We start from the raw sequence: 16,930 nt of genomic DNA on the forward strand, positions 1-16,930 counted from the left end.
GCACCACGCTGGTAGGATCCTTAGCCCAGCAGCCCCACTGGCAGAGACCAGCCTGGCTGGGGCTGGCCCTGCTGAATGCTCTAGCGGGAACGTCCTCAGCAGAGACGCTTGGGTTGAACCTGTCCCTAAATTTTCCACTTCCAAAGCAGGAGCCAGCATTGACCCCAGGCCAGGCAGGGAGAGAATTCCCCAGTAGCAGAATAGCCCATCAGTGACCCCTCCGGGGAATCCCACGCCCTGGCTGGGATGAGCCAGGACAGGCTGGACGACCCCCCCCCCCGGTCTGAGCTGCTCTGCCCAGTCCAAAGCATAAACCAAAGAAACTCAAACATTCCGCTCACGCACCCGGATGGAAAGGGAGCCCCCGCTGTCTCAAAACCTGCCTGGAAAGTGAAAGAGAATCACAAGCGTTTGAGAGGCCGGTTACGTTTACGGGCCAGATCGTCCGCTGGGGTAAAGCAGCGTGGCGCCATGATTTAACGCAGCAGGTCCGTGTCTGTACAGAGCTTAGTGCAGGGTGGCCTGGCCCAGGAGCGGTGGGATCATAATACATAACGTACAGCGCCTTGCACAATCGGGCCTTGGGCCATGACTGCGGATCCCACCATAACCCATTCGTTGGCGCCAGCGGCAGGTCTGGCCCTCGCTCAGCAGGTCCCAGTACCTAGCCGATTGGCTCTCACCCGTCTTCGCTGAGCGTGCAGCAACATGAAGTCCCACAGCCCCCGCGGCCGGCAGCGTGTCAGCCTGTAGCACACTACCCTGCAAGCTGCTTTCCCCACCTGCTTCGTGTATTGCTTGCCAGGCGTGTGCCAAGGAGGAGCTGTTTTTCTCTGCAGCTCAGCCACGAGGCTGTCACCGACGCGCTAAATTTGTCAGTTGCTAGAGAACAAAGTCTGTGCTTGGTAATTAAGACTGCCTGGAGAGAGACATCCACAGCGGCTGTTCTGGAACAAGCTTGCGCAAAGCCAGCAGATGGAGGCTTTTCTTCTGGCCTTTGCGAGTTTCCTATGGCATTCTGCCCTTGGAAGTGGGGGATGTGGGCGGGGGAGGAGGGGGGCTGCTGTTTTAATTCTGCCCCACAACCATAACACAAAACACGCTGTGGTGTTACATTGTCTCTGAAGAACAGCTCGCCGGGCCCAGGACGACAGCACCACACCGCGAACGCGACTCATGCGAGAGTCAGAGCTTGGGTCAGTGGAGCGATGCTGATTTGCACCATCCGAGGGCCCATAAACAGCAAGCCAGCAAAGTGCAGGAATTCACTGCTCACTGTGAGCTGGGGGCAGACGTGGGGGGGATCCCTGGCTGTCTCTGAGGCAGGAAGGGAAGTTTAACAGGTTGCGGCTGTCGTTACCCCGGAGCAGGAGCAGAGCAGCACCCAAACGCTGACTGACAGGGGTCACGGGGCGCTCAGACCATAAACTTAGTGGCCTGTGATGAAACGAGTTTGCTGGGTCTCGGCGCTGTTCCTAGCAGGACACGTGACCCACGCCGGCCCCCAGCTGTTCCGTCTGTTCAAAAAAGAGCTAGATACATTCATGGAGGACAGGTCCATCAATGGCTATTAGCCAGGCTGGGCAGGGATGGTGTCCCTGGCCTCTGTTTGCCAGAAGCTGGGACTGGGTGACAGGGGATGGATCACTGGATGATTCCCTGTTCTGTTCGTTCCCTCTGGGGCCCCTGGCACTGGCCACTGTCAGAAGACAGGACACGGGGCTGGATGGACCTTTGGTCTGACCCAGTCTGGCCGTTCTTCTGTTCTTATATCTGAGGACAGACTGGCCCATTCCTGCTAGCAGGACCCTGACTGTTTGGTGGCCCCTGCCTCCCCCCGGGTTGGAATCTGGAACCTAGACGTTCGGATCCCAGCGGGTCACGTACCCGTTCTCCCCTGCCCGTGCCAGTCCACCCAGGCGCTGGGTTAGGCAACCCCCTCCCTCCCCCCCGCACGCTCCAGTACAATCATGGCCTGGTCGGGGCCAGCTCATGACCCGTTTCCCCAAGCCGGAGAAGGGATATTTAAGGCAAGACACCAGCTGTCTGGATCGGCGACAAGCCGGAAGTTGCACCAGGGCCACGGGGCGGGGCCGGGGAAGGGGAAAAGGGCGGAGCAGATCCGAGGACAGAAGCTGCATGCGGAGGTGGCTGTACGGAGACAGGCCGGGTCTGGACCGAGAACACAGCTCGGCAGGAGCTTCCAAAGCAGCCGGAGGACGGATGCAACAACGACCAATCAACCAAACCAGGCAGGCCGGCCAGCGCCCCAGCCACAGGGACGCACCACCGGGTTCCCCTCCAGCAGCCCGTGTGGGTGGCTCCGGCCGCCGGCCGGCTCAGGTCTGGGTGAGCTGTATCCCATAGACGGCAGCGTCGCGGCCGAGGCAGGCGGCTTTGGAGGAGCTCTCGGCGTCCTGCACGTTGTACTCGCCCTTCTTGCAGGCGGTGGATTTGAGGTAATAGACGAGCCCGGCCGTCCCACCCAGCAGCAGCACGGCCGCCCCCGCGATCAGGGCCGCGATGATGAATCTGTGATCTGGCAGGGGGGACACGCGGGTGAGGCTCCAGGAGGAGAGACAGTCCCTGCCCCAAAGAGCTTCCAGGCTAGACAGAGGCAGCGAGAGGGGAAGGGACACGCCCAGGATCACACAGCCGGGCAGAGGTGGGGAAGGGAAACCGAGTCACAGAGCGGGGCTGTCGCTTGCCCAGGGTTGCTCAGCATCCCAGGAGTGGAGCTGGGACTAGACGGCAGGTCTGCTGGATCCCAGCACAGAGCTCCAGCCCCCCCGCCGCCAGGCAGCTTCTCTGTTACGAAGCGAGCGGAGACGCCCCAGGTGCGTGGTGCCGCTGAATCAGGCTGGGCTCAAGTCCTGCCTCCTCGCCCGCCGCGCGGCAGGGACCTCGACCCCCCAGGGCTGCTGCAGAACGCCCAGAAACCCCACAGGGGATCTGTCCCTCCCCCCCACACACTTTGCCCTTCCCTGGCTTCCTCACCCTCTGCTCCGTACCTGTCACCTGGATTTGGACCTGGCCCAGGTGCTGCCCGTGGGCGTTGGAGACTCTGCAGACGTAAACGCCGCGGTTGTGCCGGTCAGCGCCGGCCACGCTCACGGTGCTGTTATCGGCCGAGCAGTGGACGTTGGGGGCGGGGGGCACGGTCCAGCGGTAGGCGGGCGCCGGGGAGCCCTCGGCGCGGCAGCTGATGTTGAAGCTGGCGCCGCGTGGGACGGTGGCGGAAGGGCTGATGGCCAGGAGCAAGACGACGGGCCTGTCTGGAGAGAAAAGGTCACACACTTAGCAGCCGTGCAGCCCCGGGTCCCTCTGCGGCCCCCCCATTTTCCGCCCACCGTCCCGTGCAGCGGGGGAGCAGCGCCCCCATTCTACAGGGGGGCACCGAGAGAGGCCCTAGGCCGTGCAAGGATGGCACTGAGGCCTCCCAAGTCCCAGGCTAGTGCACTAACCACTGCACCATCCTACCCCTCTCTCTGCTCCCTTTGCTCAGCCAGCCCTGGACCCCCCACTCCACTGCGATTTCTCCATCTGTGAGCAGGAGCGTTCTCCGTTGAGCTCTGGTAAAGCCTCCCTGTGTTCAGCAGCAGGGCAGACCCCTGGGGTCAAACCCTGGCTCTGCCACAGACACCCTGCGTGACCTTGGGCCTGTCACCCCATTGCTCTGGGCCTCAATTTCCCCAGCCCTAAAATGGGGCTAACGCTGGCTGAGCAGCTGGCCATGAGCGCCCGGAGCGATGCTGCGACAGTCGGGGCTAACGGGAGGCGATTTTACCCCGGTGAGACCAAGACGGGAACGCTGCGGCTCGTTCTGGCTTCGTAAGGGAAGTGGGAAGAGCGGAGCCAGCGCAGGCCAGAGCTGCACAGGTTCGAGGGTGGGAGAAGACACCTGGCTGGCAGCAAGGAGCGTAACATGCTTCGCTGTCAGACAGAACCCTGCGAGGGAAGCTGGTCCCGGCGTGCGAGGCGCCATCCCGGCCAGAAATCCCGCCGAATGGGCCCCGGAACCTCGCGGAGGGAGGCAGATCAAGCACCAGTGGCTGGCAGCTGAAATTGTCTCTCACCGCAAGCACGTGCAGCGCCCAGTGCCAGGGACGGGCTCGCGCTACGGCCCCAGAAACGGCTGTGTAGACGCTGCGGCTCCAGCTGGGGCTCTGACAGCTGCGGTGGGGAGCAGGCTCCGGCCCGAGCTGCAGCTTCACAGCTCCGCGGCTATTTGCACAGCGCCAGGGCCCCCCCAGCTCCTCCGTCCCAGACCCCAGCTCGCGTCTCCCCGGCCCGTTCGGGTCTCCCTCTGGCTGCACCGGGTTGGAGCGTTTCCGGGCGGAGCTCGTGTGACGAACGCCGGGCGAGCGGGAGGGGAATCGGCCGCGATCGCGCCGTCTTGGGAGCGTCCCGGGCTGGCGGCGCTCGCCCTCCTGCCTCGCCCCGGGCAGCACTTTGCAGCCAGGCACTCAGCGGCACGACACCCCGGGGACCCCCCGGCTAACGTTCACGAGTCGGGCCCGGCGCAGGGAATCGGGTGGAGAGCAGACGAGGGGGGCCAGTAAACGGAGCCAACAGCGGCAAGTACATAGGACTCAATGTTCTTTCACGGTCAGTCATTTCCGGTGCAATTAGTAACACAGGGCAGGGCGCGGGGGCCGGGCTCGTTTAGGAATGTCCAGTGTCAGCTTCCCGCAGCTGCGCTTGGGCCAGCACAAAATCAGATCAGCTGCACTTTACACACGCAGGGCCGGAGTCCCAGCTGCTCCGTTCCTGCGCTTCTAGAGACTGTGAGCTCGCTGGGGCAGGGGCTGCTACTCCGTCCTGTCTCTGTGCAGCCCCTAGCGCTGTGGGGCTCTGGGCACTGCTGTAATTCACCTAACAAATAATGTACAGCGCCTAGCGCTGGGGGGGCCCTGAGCCAAGACTGGAGCACCGTAATTATTACCGTAATTCACCTAATAAATAACGTACAGAGCCTAGCCCAATGGGCTGGGGCACTACCGTAATTCACCTAACAAATAATGTACAGCTCCCAGCACATGGGTGGGGGGGGTCCTGCTCCATGGCTGGGGCCCGTAGGCTCTGCCGTAATAGTGTGGCAATAGCAACAGGAGCCATTTGTGCTGCCTGTCTTCTGAGGTCAGGCAGGGCTCTCACCCAGCCCACAGGGTGAATCAGAGCAGCCTTGGGGCTGCTCTAACTCACACTCTGCACCCTGTGGCGCCCGGGGAGCAGCAGAGACTGTACGGCCGCAGTGCCAGATTCACAGATTCCAAGGCCAGACGGGATCACCTAGTCTGAACTCCTGCGGCGCACAGGCCCGAGACCTGCCCCAATGCCATATGCCGGGGCTGGGAGCAGGGCCTTTATGCCAGTTCGGCCCCCGTCCGGGAGGGGGATTCTCGGGGAGCCGTTCCCACCCCAGTGCCGCCAGCACAGCCTGCGGGTCACACGTAGGGCGAGCCAGGCTAGTGCAATGCTGGTGTGCAATCGAGACTCACATTCCACCCGCACGGTGACCACCCTCGTCGCCGACCCGTGACGGTTCCTGGCCGTGCACTGGTAGGTGCCGGAGTCATTCCTGCTCACGTTCCGCTCGCCGCCAAACTCCTCGGCTGCTCCCTCCTTGGTGCATGGGACGCGGATCCCGTCCGCCTCACAGGCCAGGGTGTGCAGGGTCCCCTCCAGCCACGCCTGGGTACTGGGGCAGCTGGACTCGTCCATGGTGGGCTTGTCTGGAAGGTAGAGAACAAGGGCCCACTATTCATACCACGAAGAAGCCCTGCGGCTCCCCCAGCCCGTGGCTCCGTCTTCTGCTAGATGAACCCTGGCCGAGGGCTCGTGCTGGGCCACCTTTGTTACCGCCAGCTCCTAGTCCAGGCAGGAGCAGGGTAACCGAGGAGTGGCTGTGCAGCGCCTTGCCCTCAGAGCCAAACTCCCCAACACAACGGCTTTTGTAACAGAGGGCCCCCGGCTTCTCCATCTCTCCGTGCCACAGACGAGCTGTGACGAAGCGGGGGGGTGGGGTGGGGTTCTTGTTGTTTTCAATGGCTGGCAATGCAGAGGGGTTGGGACTCAGTTTCCCTGGGAGTTACTGGTTTTACGAGGTGGTGGAGAGAGAGGTTGTTGTTACAGAGGGCCAGCGACCGGCCTGGAGAACGGAGACCCCAGCGACTGGTGACCGGGATGCCCAGCTCAGGAGTCATAGCCGGTTCTGGCCAGCGGGAGGACAATGGGCTGTGGAGAGAGGACCCCAGTGACCGGACAAGCAGGTTCCAGACAGAGGGGAAACAATGGATGGATGAGAGGGGAGGAGGCCCAGGCAGCCGGTCTACCTGGGACAGAAGACAATGGACAGAGGCGGGACTTGGGGGCCGGTGATATCAGGTGCCCAGCTGGAAGGGGGGTGTCTCTTGACTGGGAGAAGAGAGCCAGACCCCACCTGGATGCAGGGGGACTGGGATGTGCTGGGCTGGGGAGGCCAGGCCTGAGGCCCTGAGAGTTTCCTGTGCTGGGTTCAGATGCTCAATAAACCCTCCTGTGTTACACTGGCTGAGGGTCGCTCCGGGCTAGAGAACAGGGTTGAATTATTCCCTCTGGGAGTGGAGGCCCCGGGGGTCCAGAGCGAGGGGACTCCCCGAGGGGGCCCCCGGCAGAAACAGACGTGCTAAGGCTCAGAGAGGTGCGGCTCCAGGAGGCAGAGGGGCCTACAGCTTAACCCCGGGAGAGGTGGACCCCAGAGAAGGACTGTCCCCGAAAGGGGGTTCCCCCCAGTCCTGGGAGTCCGTGACACGAACACCTGCTGGATGTGGCAAGTGGACAATTGTCCGTGGCTGCCGGGAGGGCCGGGCAGAGCTGGAATTCACTGCCCGCATGGGCTGCGCTGTTGTGTCTGTGCTGGGAAAGCGCGGAGAGAAACTCCTCGCAAACCGTCCCGGAGCCCATGGGCAGGGCCCAGGTACAAGTAACACAGAGACCGGCCGAGGCGGTGCCAACGCAGAGACCAGTCCAGCCCTGGGTGGCGGTTGGGGGCAGCGGTGGGCCTGGCCCAGGGACGGGGGTCGATGCAGGTACCAGCCTGGCCTGCGAGGGCAGTTCTACCTGCCAGGCTGTAAGCTCACATTGGAGGGTGACATTAGGAACCGGCACCAGTCCAGGTTCGGTGCCTGGAGTCACGGAGACAAACCTCCGACCCCCAAGCTGGACTGGGACGGATGAATTAATCAGGAGTGCAGACGTCACCGGGTGTGCGAGAACCTATGGCAAGCGTGACTGGCCGGTTTCCGGGCCGTCCGGTGCTACGTGCCTGCGTACAGCATCTCACACTCAGACCCCACTTCCCGAGGGCGTCTGCAGCCCCTGGGTGTTCAGCACATTGCCAGACCGTTCATTCCTGAGCTGCCTGATTAACCTCTGCTGCTGAGGCGGGATTTGTCGTCGCACGTTGTATTTATACGTCCTCCTGGCCGGGCTGCTTCCGCCGCTGCTCAGTCCCGCGAGCCAGGCGCTGAGGCCAAGGTCACTGTCTCTTCCCTAACGAGTTCAGCGCGCTTGTCCTTTTCCCTTCCTAGCATGGCTGATTCATTGCTCACCCGAACAGAGGCGCTGCCAGAGATGCTCATCCCAGGGCCCATCTAACCCGGTCTCCCGTCTCCAACGGGCCCCGCCCCAGCTGCTTGAAGGCAGGTGCAAGACACCCTGCAGGAGGCAGCAAAGGGCGAACCTTCCCCGAGGGACAGTTCCCTCCTGATCCCCATCAGATCTTGGCCGGGTCCGGGCAGCGCCCGGCCCAATGGGGCCCCTGATCTTATCGGGAGCTTCTAATCAACCAACTGATGTGAGACCAGCAGAGGGGCATCCGTTTAACTCAGCCGACTGCTCCACCCACGGCAGGACAAGACCAGGGGTTCAGACAAGGGCAGGGGGGTCTAGGCAAGTGACTATCTCACACATAGCTGCAGGGATCCAGTGTTTGCTGACTTACACTCCACCTGGACGGTCACGTCCCAGCTGACCGAGCCGCGGGCGTTGGTGGCGTTGCAGTGGTAGGTCCCAGCATGCTCTCTCGCCACCCGATGCTGCACCCCCACGTCGTAGGGCACCCCGTCCTTCGTGCACACCACGGCCGGTGCTGGGTTCCCCCGCGCCAGGCAGGCCAAGCTTTGCTCCGTCCCCTCCACCCAGGTCCGGGTCCCTGCACAGCCGGCATCGTCTATTTCAGGCCCATCTGGAAGATACGGAACCGGAACCTGTCTTTAAAGGGGAGAGCAGGGCTGGTTCCTCTGCCATGCGCCTCGGCCCTGCCCTGGAGGGGAGCTGGGACTCGGGGGCCCATTCAGAACTTGGCCCCTCTGACGAGGTTACCACCGGCGGGGGGGGGGGGGGGGGGGGGGGACAGCTGGGCCGAGGGCTTTGGGGAGCAGGGTCTTGTTAGCAAGGAATGGGGCTGAGACCCAGCAAATGAACCTCTTGCAGGGCCCAGGGAGAAGCTGTCAGAGGGGGACACTCTTCAGTCGCTATCAGTCTGGGGATGGTCAAGGAGGAGAACTCCACCTCTCCATCTGAACACCCCGCTCAGTCCCCCTCCACCTGGGGCCAGATCAGAGACGGGCCCCCTAGTGGGGAAAGGCCCCGTGTCCCATTGACCGTCCTGAGCCAGCCAGTCGCCAGCCTGGGGTGGGTCGGGGCCAGCACCCCTGGAGGGGAAAGGCCCCGTGTCCCATTCCCTGCCCCCCCGAGCCAGCGGGAATCTTGGCAATCACACACTCCCCCTTCGTCTGACCCGTCTTGCGTTTGCTGGGACGGCGTCACTTCTAGCCAAGCACCGGAAGCCGCCAGCTCCCGACACTGGGGAGCCCAGCTCTGTGGGGCCATCAGCTCCCCGGGGCCCCCATAGGCTGCGATCCCGGCCCTCACATTCGACGTGGATTGTCACGTTCCTGCCAGCCGTCCCATGGGCATTGGTGGCGCGGCAGCGATACAGCCCCGCGTGGCCTCTCGTGACGTTCTGCACGCCGCCGGTAGCGTACACCGGGCTGTCCTTGCTGCAGGAGACCTCCGGCGTCGGGTTGCCATCGGCTTCACAGGCCAGCTGCTGCGGGGTCCCCTCGAGCCACGTCTGGTGACTTGGGCAGCCGGGCTCGTCCAGCGTAGGCGCGTCTGGAACAGAGAGAAGAATAAGGCTGGTGTGGGAAGGCCCAGATGCCTTCGCTCCGTCTGAACGCCCTGATCTGTCCAGTCCTCTCTCGCCGCGGGGCCGGCGTCCCCTGGAGGGGAAAGGCCCCGTGTCTAATTCGCACACCACAGCTGGTGCTGGGCTCCCGCCGGCCCTGCAGACCAGGGTTCGCAGCCCCCCCTCGAGCCGCGTCCGTTTCAGGCTCATCCGAAAGTGCAGGGACAGAACTTGAGTCGTTGCCCAGGACCCTCTGCTCTCTCCCGGGACGCCTGGAGGATCAATGACCTGGGTCACTGGCCTGTTTGCGCCCCGAGAGCCCCAGCGGCAGGGCAGTGGGTGGCTGGAGGGGCACGACTTCTCCTGGCGGGAGCTCCGGGCCTGGGACTGCAGCCCCGACACAGCCCCTGGAGCACGGCAGTCCCGCCGGCGTGTGCTGAGAGAGTGACGCACGGGCTCTAGTGCCGTGCCACACGGGGATGGACGTCAGAGCCCGCCAGCCCCTGCACCCGCCCACCCCGCGCCTGCCCACCCCGGCGCCCGCCCGCCCGCCCCGGCACCCTCCCCAGCGCCCGCCCACCTCGGCACCCTCCCCAGCGCCCGCCCACCTCGGCACCCACCCCAGCACCCGCCCACCTCGGCGCCCGCCCTGGGCCCGGCTCACACGCTAAAGCTTTGGCACGTCCTTAAGTGCTTCGCAGAGACAAAGGCCTTGCACACTGCAAGGCTACTGGGTTGTGGCCAATGATCAGCCCAGCTGCAAGTCCTCGTGCCACCGCTCCCACCTTCCAGCCGGGGCTTTCTGCATGAGGCCCGGGCTGGTGCCAAGCACAAGTCACCTCAATGATTGCAGTCGACACAGGGAAACCGAGGCACAGAAAGAGGAAAAGACGTGCCCAAGGCCACCCAGTGTCTGTAGCAGAGCTGAAAACATAGGCTAGGAATCCTGGCTCCCAGCCCCCTTCCTCTAACCCACCAGACCCCAATCCTCTCCTAGAACTGGGCATAGAACCCAGGAGTCCTGACTCCCAGCCCCCCCCCCCCCGCCCCAACCAATAGACTCCCCTCCTTCACTCGCTCTCGACTCCATTCGGTATCATCAGACGCTCGTGCGTCCTCTCCCTCTCCTCACTGGCCGATGGGAAAATGCAAATGGGTTTGTCTGGCAGCATCTCTCTCTGTGTCCCTATTAATTTCTGTTAGCGAGGGTTTGTAACGACAGCAACGGGCTCGGCTGCGTTTCACAGCGATGTGCTGGGTTCCGCCGCTGAGGCCGCCATGAGGCAGAGCAGAGATGGGCAGACAACCAGGCGGCTGGATGGCACAATGGTTAGGGACCCAACTCCCTCCTCTGCCAGGCTTCCCGTGCCTCAGTTTCCCCACCTAGCCCATGGGGATAATGGCACGGCCCTGCCTCAGCGTGGTGCCCGAGGAGAAAGGCACTGAAGGTTTGGAGATGTTCCAGTGCTGCCGTCCCAGGGAGGCCCTGGGGTCGGTCACCGCGGGACGTGCAGGGGCAGGAAGAGACAGGGTCTGGGCCCCGCTCCCGACTCACAGAGGACGGCGAGCTGGGCGGACGTGTTCTTTACGAGGGAATGGTTGCCCAGCGTGAGGTTCCCTTCACACGTGAATTGCCTCCTGTTGTCTCCCTTGCGGGTCGTCAGCGTGAGCTGCAGGCGGGGCGGGTGCCCGGACGCCAGGGTTCGCTCGGCGTCTCTGAGCTGTAGCGTCGTGCCGGGGGGCTGGGAGGCAGGGGAATGGCACGTGATGCTCACGTTCCTGTTCGCGAGGGCCTGTGGCTGGTCGATCTCCAGGACGGGCTGAGGGAAACCTGCAGGGGACAGGCAGAGCTGCTGTGAAATGATCAGGGTGATTTTTAACATGTGACTGATGTCACTGCTGCAAAGAAACCCAATTTCCACGTCTGGGGAGCCCTGGGTTATAGCGCCAGGCTGGTGTGGTGTGAGCAGGGGCTGGAAACCCGGACTCCTGGGTTCTCTCGCCAGCGCCCGGAGAGAGCATAGGGTCTAGCAGGTTGGAGTGGGGGAGCTGGGACCGGGCCCATCGGACTCATTCGGCTTGCCAGAGGCAGGGCTGGGCCTTCGTCTCTCGCCACCAGGTCCTCCAGGAAGGGGGGCAGCGCAACCCCCAGGGCAGGGCAATCCCCAGCTGGTTGTGTGCGTTGGAGCTTTTCGGGCATTATCATTGGGTCGAATAAAAATCACCCAGGCTTGGCTCTGCCCTCGGTGTGAGCGCATGTGCCAGGCACCGTGGGGTCCCTACAAGGGACTGAACCCGCTGGTTCTGGGACAAGAGCCCTGCTGCCCCCAGGATCAATTGGCAATCAGTGCCGTTATTATTAACCAGGGAACACGCCCAGGGAAAGTCCCGCGCACGGCGGGCAGGGAGAGCGGCTCTCCCCTCTCCAGAACAGAGCCCCGGCTTGGCTCAGCTCAGCCGTGCTCCGTCCTTGGAACTGGACACGGGGCTGATCGGCGGAGAGGGGGCAGAGGAGGGCCAGGGCCACCCAGCAGGCAGCTCTCTGCAGGATCGGCGCCAGCACTGCTCACACCCCAGGGGAATAATCCAGACACTCACGGTAAACGAGAACGCTCTGCCCTGCAGATCTGCACACGGGCCCCACGGACACGGTGCAGTTCAGCTGGTGCCATCCCGGGGATGGGGACCGAACCTCGCCCTGGGCGGTGGCCGTGTCGCCTGACGTGGTGACGGTGAAGTTCAGGCTCTCTCCCCCAAAGGACAGGTTGAACCGGGCCTCTCCCGCGGCGGGGAAGACCCCGGCCACCCTACAGCGGGCGGGCGCCCTGGTGCCCACCTCGATATAGTGGGAGATTTGGAGCCGGGGCTCCTCCGGGAGATCTGCAGCGGGCGAGAAAAACCACCGCGGGGCATGAGGGAAGCATTCAGAGGCATGTGGCCGAGTACACAGAACAGCAGCCTGGGACTCAGGACACCTGGGTTCTATTCCCGGCTTGGCTGTCGGCCTTGGGCAAATCCTTCCCTTTTCTCTGCCTCTGTTTCCCCTCCCACCCTCTGTCTAATTGGACTGTGATATCCTTGGGGTAAGGGCTCTCCAGGTCTGGGCAGCGCCTGCCCCCGTGGGGGCCCCCATCTCAGTTGGGGTCTCCAGGCACTACTGTGATATGCCCAGTTGTAATGCAGCCCATGTCTGTTGTGAGAGCGTCTCACGTCCTCCCAGGCTCCAGTTCCGGATCCGGACACAATGACACGGGGCCTGACTGTGTTTTACAAATCTTCCGCCATTCTCACCTCGCCCTGCCCCAGGAAGCGGGCGCAGAAATGGGAGGTGCAGAGAGGGGAAATGGCCTACCCCAGGTCACACAGTCAGCGAGTTGCAGAGCCGGGAACTGAACCCAGGAGTCCTGATACCCAGTTCCTGCCCTGCTTTAATCACTGGCCTCCACTCACCTCCTAGAGAGAACCCAGGAGTCCTGACTCCCAGCCCCCGCCCCCCCAACCCACTCGACTCCAGTGTCCTCCCAGAGCCAGGGATAGAACCCAGGAGTCCTGGCTCCCAGCCCCCCCCCCACCCCCCGCTGTCTCACTTTCACACATTAAGGCCAAGCTTTTCAAACACCACTAGTGATTCTGAGTACCCAACTTGGGAGGCCACCCAGGGGCCTGACAGTCACAGAACAGCTGAGGATCTGCCCTTAGATCTGCAGTGGGATCGGGATCCGGGCCTGAGAACTTCCAATTTCAACATCGTCCCATTGAGAAAGCCATCTTTAGAGGAGGGATCAGGTTATCTCGAGAGCTCCTAGCCTGTCACGTAACACTCAAGCCGGGGGCCACCCAATGACATTACTAGGCAGCAGGTTTAAAAATGAACAGAGGGAAGTTCCACTTCACACAATGCACAGACAACCTGTGGAACTCACTGCCAGGGGATGTTGTGAAGGCCAAAAGAATAACTGGGTTCAAAGCAAAATTAGGTAAGTTCTTGGGGGATGGGTCCACCAGTGGCTGTTAGCCAGGATGGGCAGGGACACAGCCCCATGCTCTGGGGGTCCCTAAACCTCCAGCTGCCAGAAGCTGGGACTGGACGACAGGGGAGGGATACTCGATAATTGCCTGATCTGTTAATTCCCTCTGAAGCCCCCTGGCACTGGCCTGGATGGACCATTGCTCTGACCCAGCGCGGCCATTCTTGTCAGCACTGCACCGCTGAGCAGGGCAGAGGGTGGTTAATGACACCCGTGAACGCCTTGTCCTGCCCACGGGCTAGCGCTGGCGTTTCCTCTCTCCCGCTGAGAAGAGGGGTTGCAGCAGATTGAAAACGCCCAGGTGAGCTCAGAGATTGCTCGCTCGCCCGGGCAGCGGGAGAAATGCAGTGAGTCAAGCAGCCGCCGCAGCTCCACCAGAGCCCGGAGCTCAGAGACAAAGGCAGGGAGTTGGCTGGGGATTCGTCACAGAGTTATTAATAGACTCCCGCTAACGGGATTATAATTCCCGCAGACCCGGCAGCTGTCGGAGCGTGAGCGGGCGGCTCGGACGAGAGGCAGGCGAGCCAAGGGTCTGGTTCTTGTTTCCCTGAGGTTTGGGCCCCATTCCCGATCAGAGCGTCGGCACTGGGAGCCCGCGGAAGGGCCGGTCCGAGAGGTTGGGGCTAGTGAATCGGCACTCACCAAAAACCCTGAGCTCCACCGCAGGGGAGGAGTTTTGGAAAAGCTGCCCGTGCGGTGTCAGGTCCAGGGCGGTGTGGCAGGTGATCTCCTGCCCGTGGTCCTGTCGCTGAGGGGTGATCTTGTGGGTCACCGTGACGTTGTCGGGTCCGGTCCCGGTGCGGTTCTGGAAGGTCTCCGTGTGCAGGGTCCGTCCCCCCTGGCGGAGGGTCACGCTGAGGTGCGTGACGGGAGCCACGTTCAGAACCCGGCACGTCAGGTTATAGGCCCGGCCCAGCTCCATCTCGGGGAGCGGCTCCAGCACCACCCGCTCCGGCACCTCTGGAGTGACACAAAGACACAGGCAGCCTTTCAGGAATCCAACATGGTGTCAGCGGTGGGATCCGCCAGGGCGTGGCCAAATCCTGCAGCCTGTCCCACCCACATCGTCTGCACTGTTCAAGAGACGGCACCTGCAGCTGGCTGCATCTCCCTGCCCTGATCACACCCCCACGCCAGCTGACGGACATAGGACCTTTCTGCTGGCTGGCCGGCCCCATAGGTCACTCCAGTAGCAGGGGAAAGGTGGGACCATGTGGGTTCCCAATGGAACGGGTCCCCACGTCGCAAAACAACATCCTCATGCCGGGCATGATGCAGACATCTCACCGACAACCTCTCCAGAGAGTCTGAGGGCAGCATGCGCCTCTGAGACCAACCCCCCTTTCGCCCTGCGGGGTGGGGTCCCATCCGTGCAGGGCAAGCCCCTGGGTAGGGACGGTGCTTGTGGACTCAGGGTAAGTTTGTGCTGCTATGAGGCTAAACGGAGTCCGGAGTCTCGGGAGAAGCCGATGCAGCTTCTCTCCCCAGAACTACACAAGGATCCCGTCTGCTCCGGGGGGGTCTCTAATCTGAGGGCTCATCTCCTGCCTCCCCAGGAAAGAATCTGGGATTCCCCCCCCCCGGAACCGGGCAACCCCCACCCCCCCCCCGTACCCCGCCCCCCCCCAGCAGCCTCCTTCTGTGAGTCACTTACGGTAAGTGGTGATGTTGGCATATGCAACTGTTGTTTTTCTGTAGCAGTTGATATAGCACTGAACAACCGACACCCACTCCCGGATATTGACCAGCTCTTGGGCCATCCATCTGGACCCCTTTTTATGTTCGGCTTTCTTGAGCGAGGTCTCCAGGCCGCCCCGGGCACCAGGATCCTGGCACGTGTGGCTGCAGTTTAACCAGATGGAGCCTCCGTGCTCCACCACAGCATCTTCCAGCCAAACGCTCACATTAAAGGATTGTTCTGCAGCCCCTGAAATGGGAAACGCGCCCGTGGTGCTCAGCCTCGGGGGGGGGGGGTCCCAGAGGACACCGGGGTCAGGGCAGCCTCTCCCAGCGTTTTGAATCCATGCCCAGGGCGGCGGCTCAGCACCGTCACAGTAACGACGCTGTGGATGTCCAACGCCCTCCACCCGACGATCCCAAAGCACTTTGCAAACATTATTGTTCCCATTTCACCAGCAGAGAAACTGAGGCACGCAGCAGTGAAGGGACTTGCCTGAAGTTCTAGGGCAGCTCACAGTCCTGACTCCCAGTGACCCTCATCACTAGCCCCCCACCCGCCTCCCAGAGGTGGGGCTACAACCCAGGAGTCCCCCCTCCCCCCAACCACTAGACCCCACCCCCCTCCCAGCGCTGGGGAGAGAACCCAGGAGTCCTGGCTCCCAGCCCCCCACTGCCCTTCCAGAGCTGGGGAGAGAACCCAGGAGTCCTGGCTCCCTGCCCCCCACTCCCCTCCCAGCCCTGGGGAGAGAACCCAGGAGTCCTGGCTCCCAGCCCCCAGCTCTAACCACTGGTGCCCACCACTTCCCACGCCGCCTATCGGGAGGAGCCTTTTCTTAACAAGCCACAAGCCAAACCAGCCCCCTCCCCCCCGCCCGGACTGACTCCCTCTCGGGGTCCCCCCGCCCCCCGCAGGCCGGGCACGGACGGGGCGGGGAGCCCCGCACGTGAGCCGGTCCCGACGCCGGGCCCCGATCCGCGGGGTAGGTACCTGGGAGCGCCAGGAGCAGCAGCAGGGCCCCGAGCTGCCGGAGCCGCATGGCTGAGGACGCGCCGCGCCGCGCAGGGCTCGGGATTGGCGGCGCTGGGACTCGCTATCCAGGCGGAGGAGGGAGCGCGGCGCAGCGCAGCGCAGGAGCCCGGGCGCCCGCCCCTGAGTTCCCGAGGACGGGCCGGCGCCTGAGCCCGGGTTTCCTCCGCTTCCTGCAGCAACTCGGGCCACGGCCCGGCCCTGAGGGGAGCTGGGCACCTCTGGAGTCAGGGCCCGGCGCGCCAAGGGGAACCGAGCCCCCGTCGGGCGGGGCGCCGCCCAGTCCCCGGCCGAGATCGGGCCCCGTCGAGCCGGACACCGCCCAGACCCCGGCCGAGATCGGGGCCCCTTCGCGCCAGGCGCCGCCCAGACCCCGGCCGAGATCGGGCCCCGTCGGGCCGGGCGCCGCCCCGACCCCCGGCGGAGATCGGGGCCCCGTCGCGCCGGGCGCCGCCCAGTCCCCAGCCGAGATCGGGCCCCGTCGGGCCGGGCACCGCCCAGTCCCCAGCCGAGATCGGGCCCCGTCACGCCGGGCGCTGCTCAGACCCCGGCCGAGATCGGGGCCCCGCGGGTTTAAGAGCCTTCCACCAAAACAGCTCCTGCTTCGTGCTGTACCTCAATGACTCTGATGCTTTTGGACTCATGGATGAATGTGTCGTGTTCCTGGCTGGCTTCCTACAGCCCCCGTCTATCCCCGCCCCCGGGTTCTCCTTGGAGTCCATAGAGCAGGGGTCACCCTCCTCCATCCTCCTACACCCCCCTCTGTCCGTCCATCCCCCGATGCCCCCCTCTGTCCGTCCATCCCCTTACTCCCCCCTCTGTCCATCCATCCCCCTACGCGCCTGTCTGTCCCCCTACTCCCCCCTCTGTCCACACATCCCCCATGCACTGGACTGTCTGTCTGTCCCCGTGCCCTCCTCTGTCCGTCTGTCCCTCTACACGTCTGTCCATCCTTCCCCCTACACACCTGGCTGTCCGCCTATCCCCCTATGCACCCCTCTGTCCGTCCATCCACCCCCTTGC

At 63.6% G+C, this 16,930-nt stretch overlaps 1 protein-coding gene across 2 annotated transcripts in view; it reads right to left on the minus strand.

Moving 5' to 3' along the window:
- Positions 1-1,962: 1,962 nt before the first annotated feature.
- ICAM5 (intercellular adhesion molecule 5) overlaps positions 1,963-16,930 on the minus strand; it is a 23,051-nt gene continuing 8,083 nt past the window's right edge. Inside the window, exons 1-10 of one of the 2 annotated variants that reach the window (XM_024219321.2) lie at positions 15,869-16,118; positions 14,855-15,127; positions 13,843-14,160; positions 11,771-12,052; positions 10,728-11,003; positions 8,917-9,159; positions 7,985-8,227; positions 5,502-5,735; positions 3,012-3,275; positions 1,963-2,539 (exon numbers count right to left, since the gene is read on the minus strand). In XM_024219321.2, the coding sequence (XP_024075089.2) occupies positions 2,340-2,539; positions 3,012-3,275; positions 5,502-5,735; positions 7,985-8,227; positions 8,917-9,159; positions 10,728-11,003; positions 11,771-12,052; positions 13,843-14,160; positions 14,855-15,127; positions 15,869-15,917 (2,382 nt within the window). In that variant the 5' untranslated portion in view covers positions 15,918-16,118 and the 3' untranslated portion in view covers positions 1,963-2,339. Of the gene's footprint in view, positions 2,540-3,011; positions 3,276-5,501; positions 5,736-7,984; positions 8,228-8,916; positions 9,160-10,727; positions 11,004-11,770; positions 12,053-13,842; positions 14,161-14,854; positions 15,128-15,868; positions 16,119-16,930 lie in introns of those variants that run through there. The other variant, XM_026660618.1, reaches the window with a different exon arrangement.

This window comes from Terrapene carolina, unplaced genomic scaffold, assembly GCF_002925995.2.
Source record: "Terrapene carolina triunguis isolate 2854851 unplaced genomic scaffold, T_m_triunguis-2.0 Scaffold833, whole genome shotgun sequence".
Lineage (NCBI taxonomy): Eukaryota > Metazoa > Chordata > Testudines > Emydidae > Terrapene > Terrapene triunguis.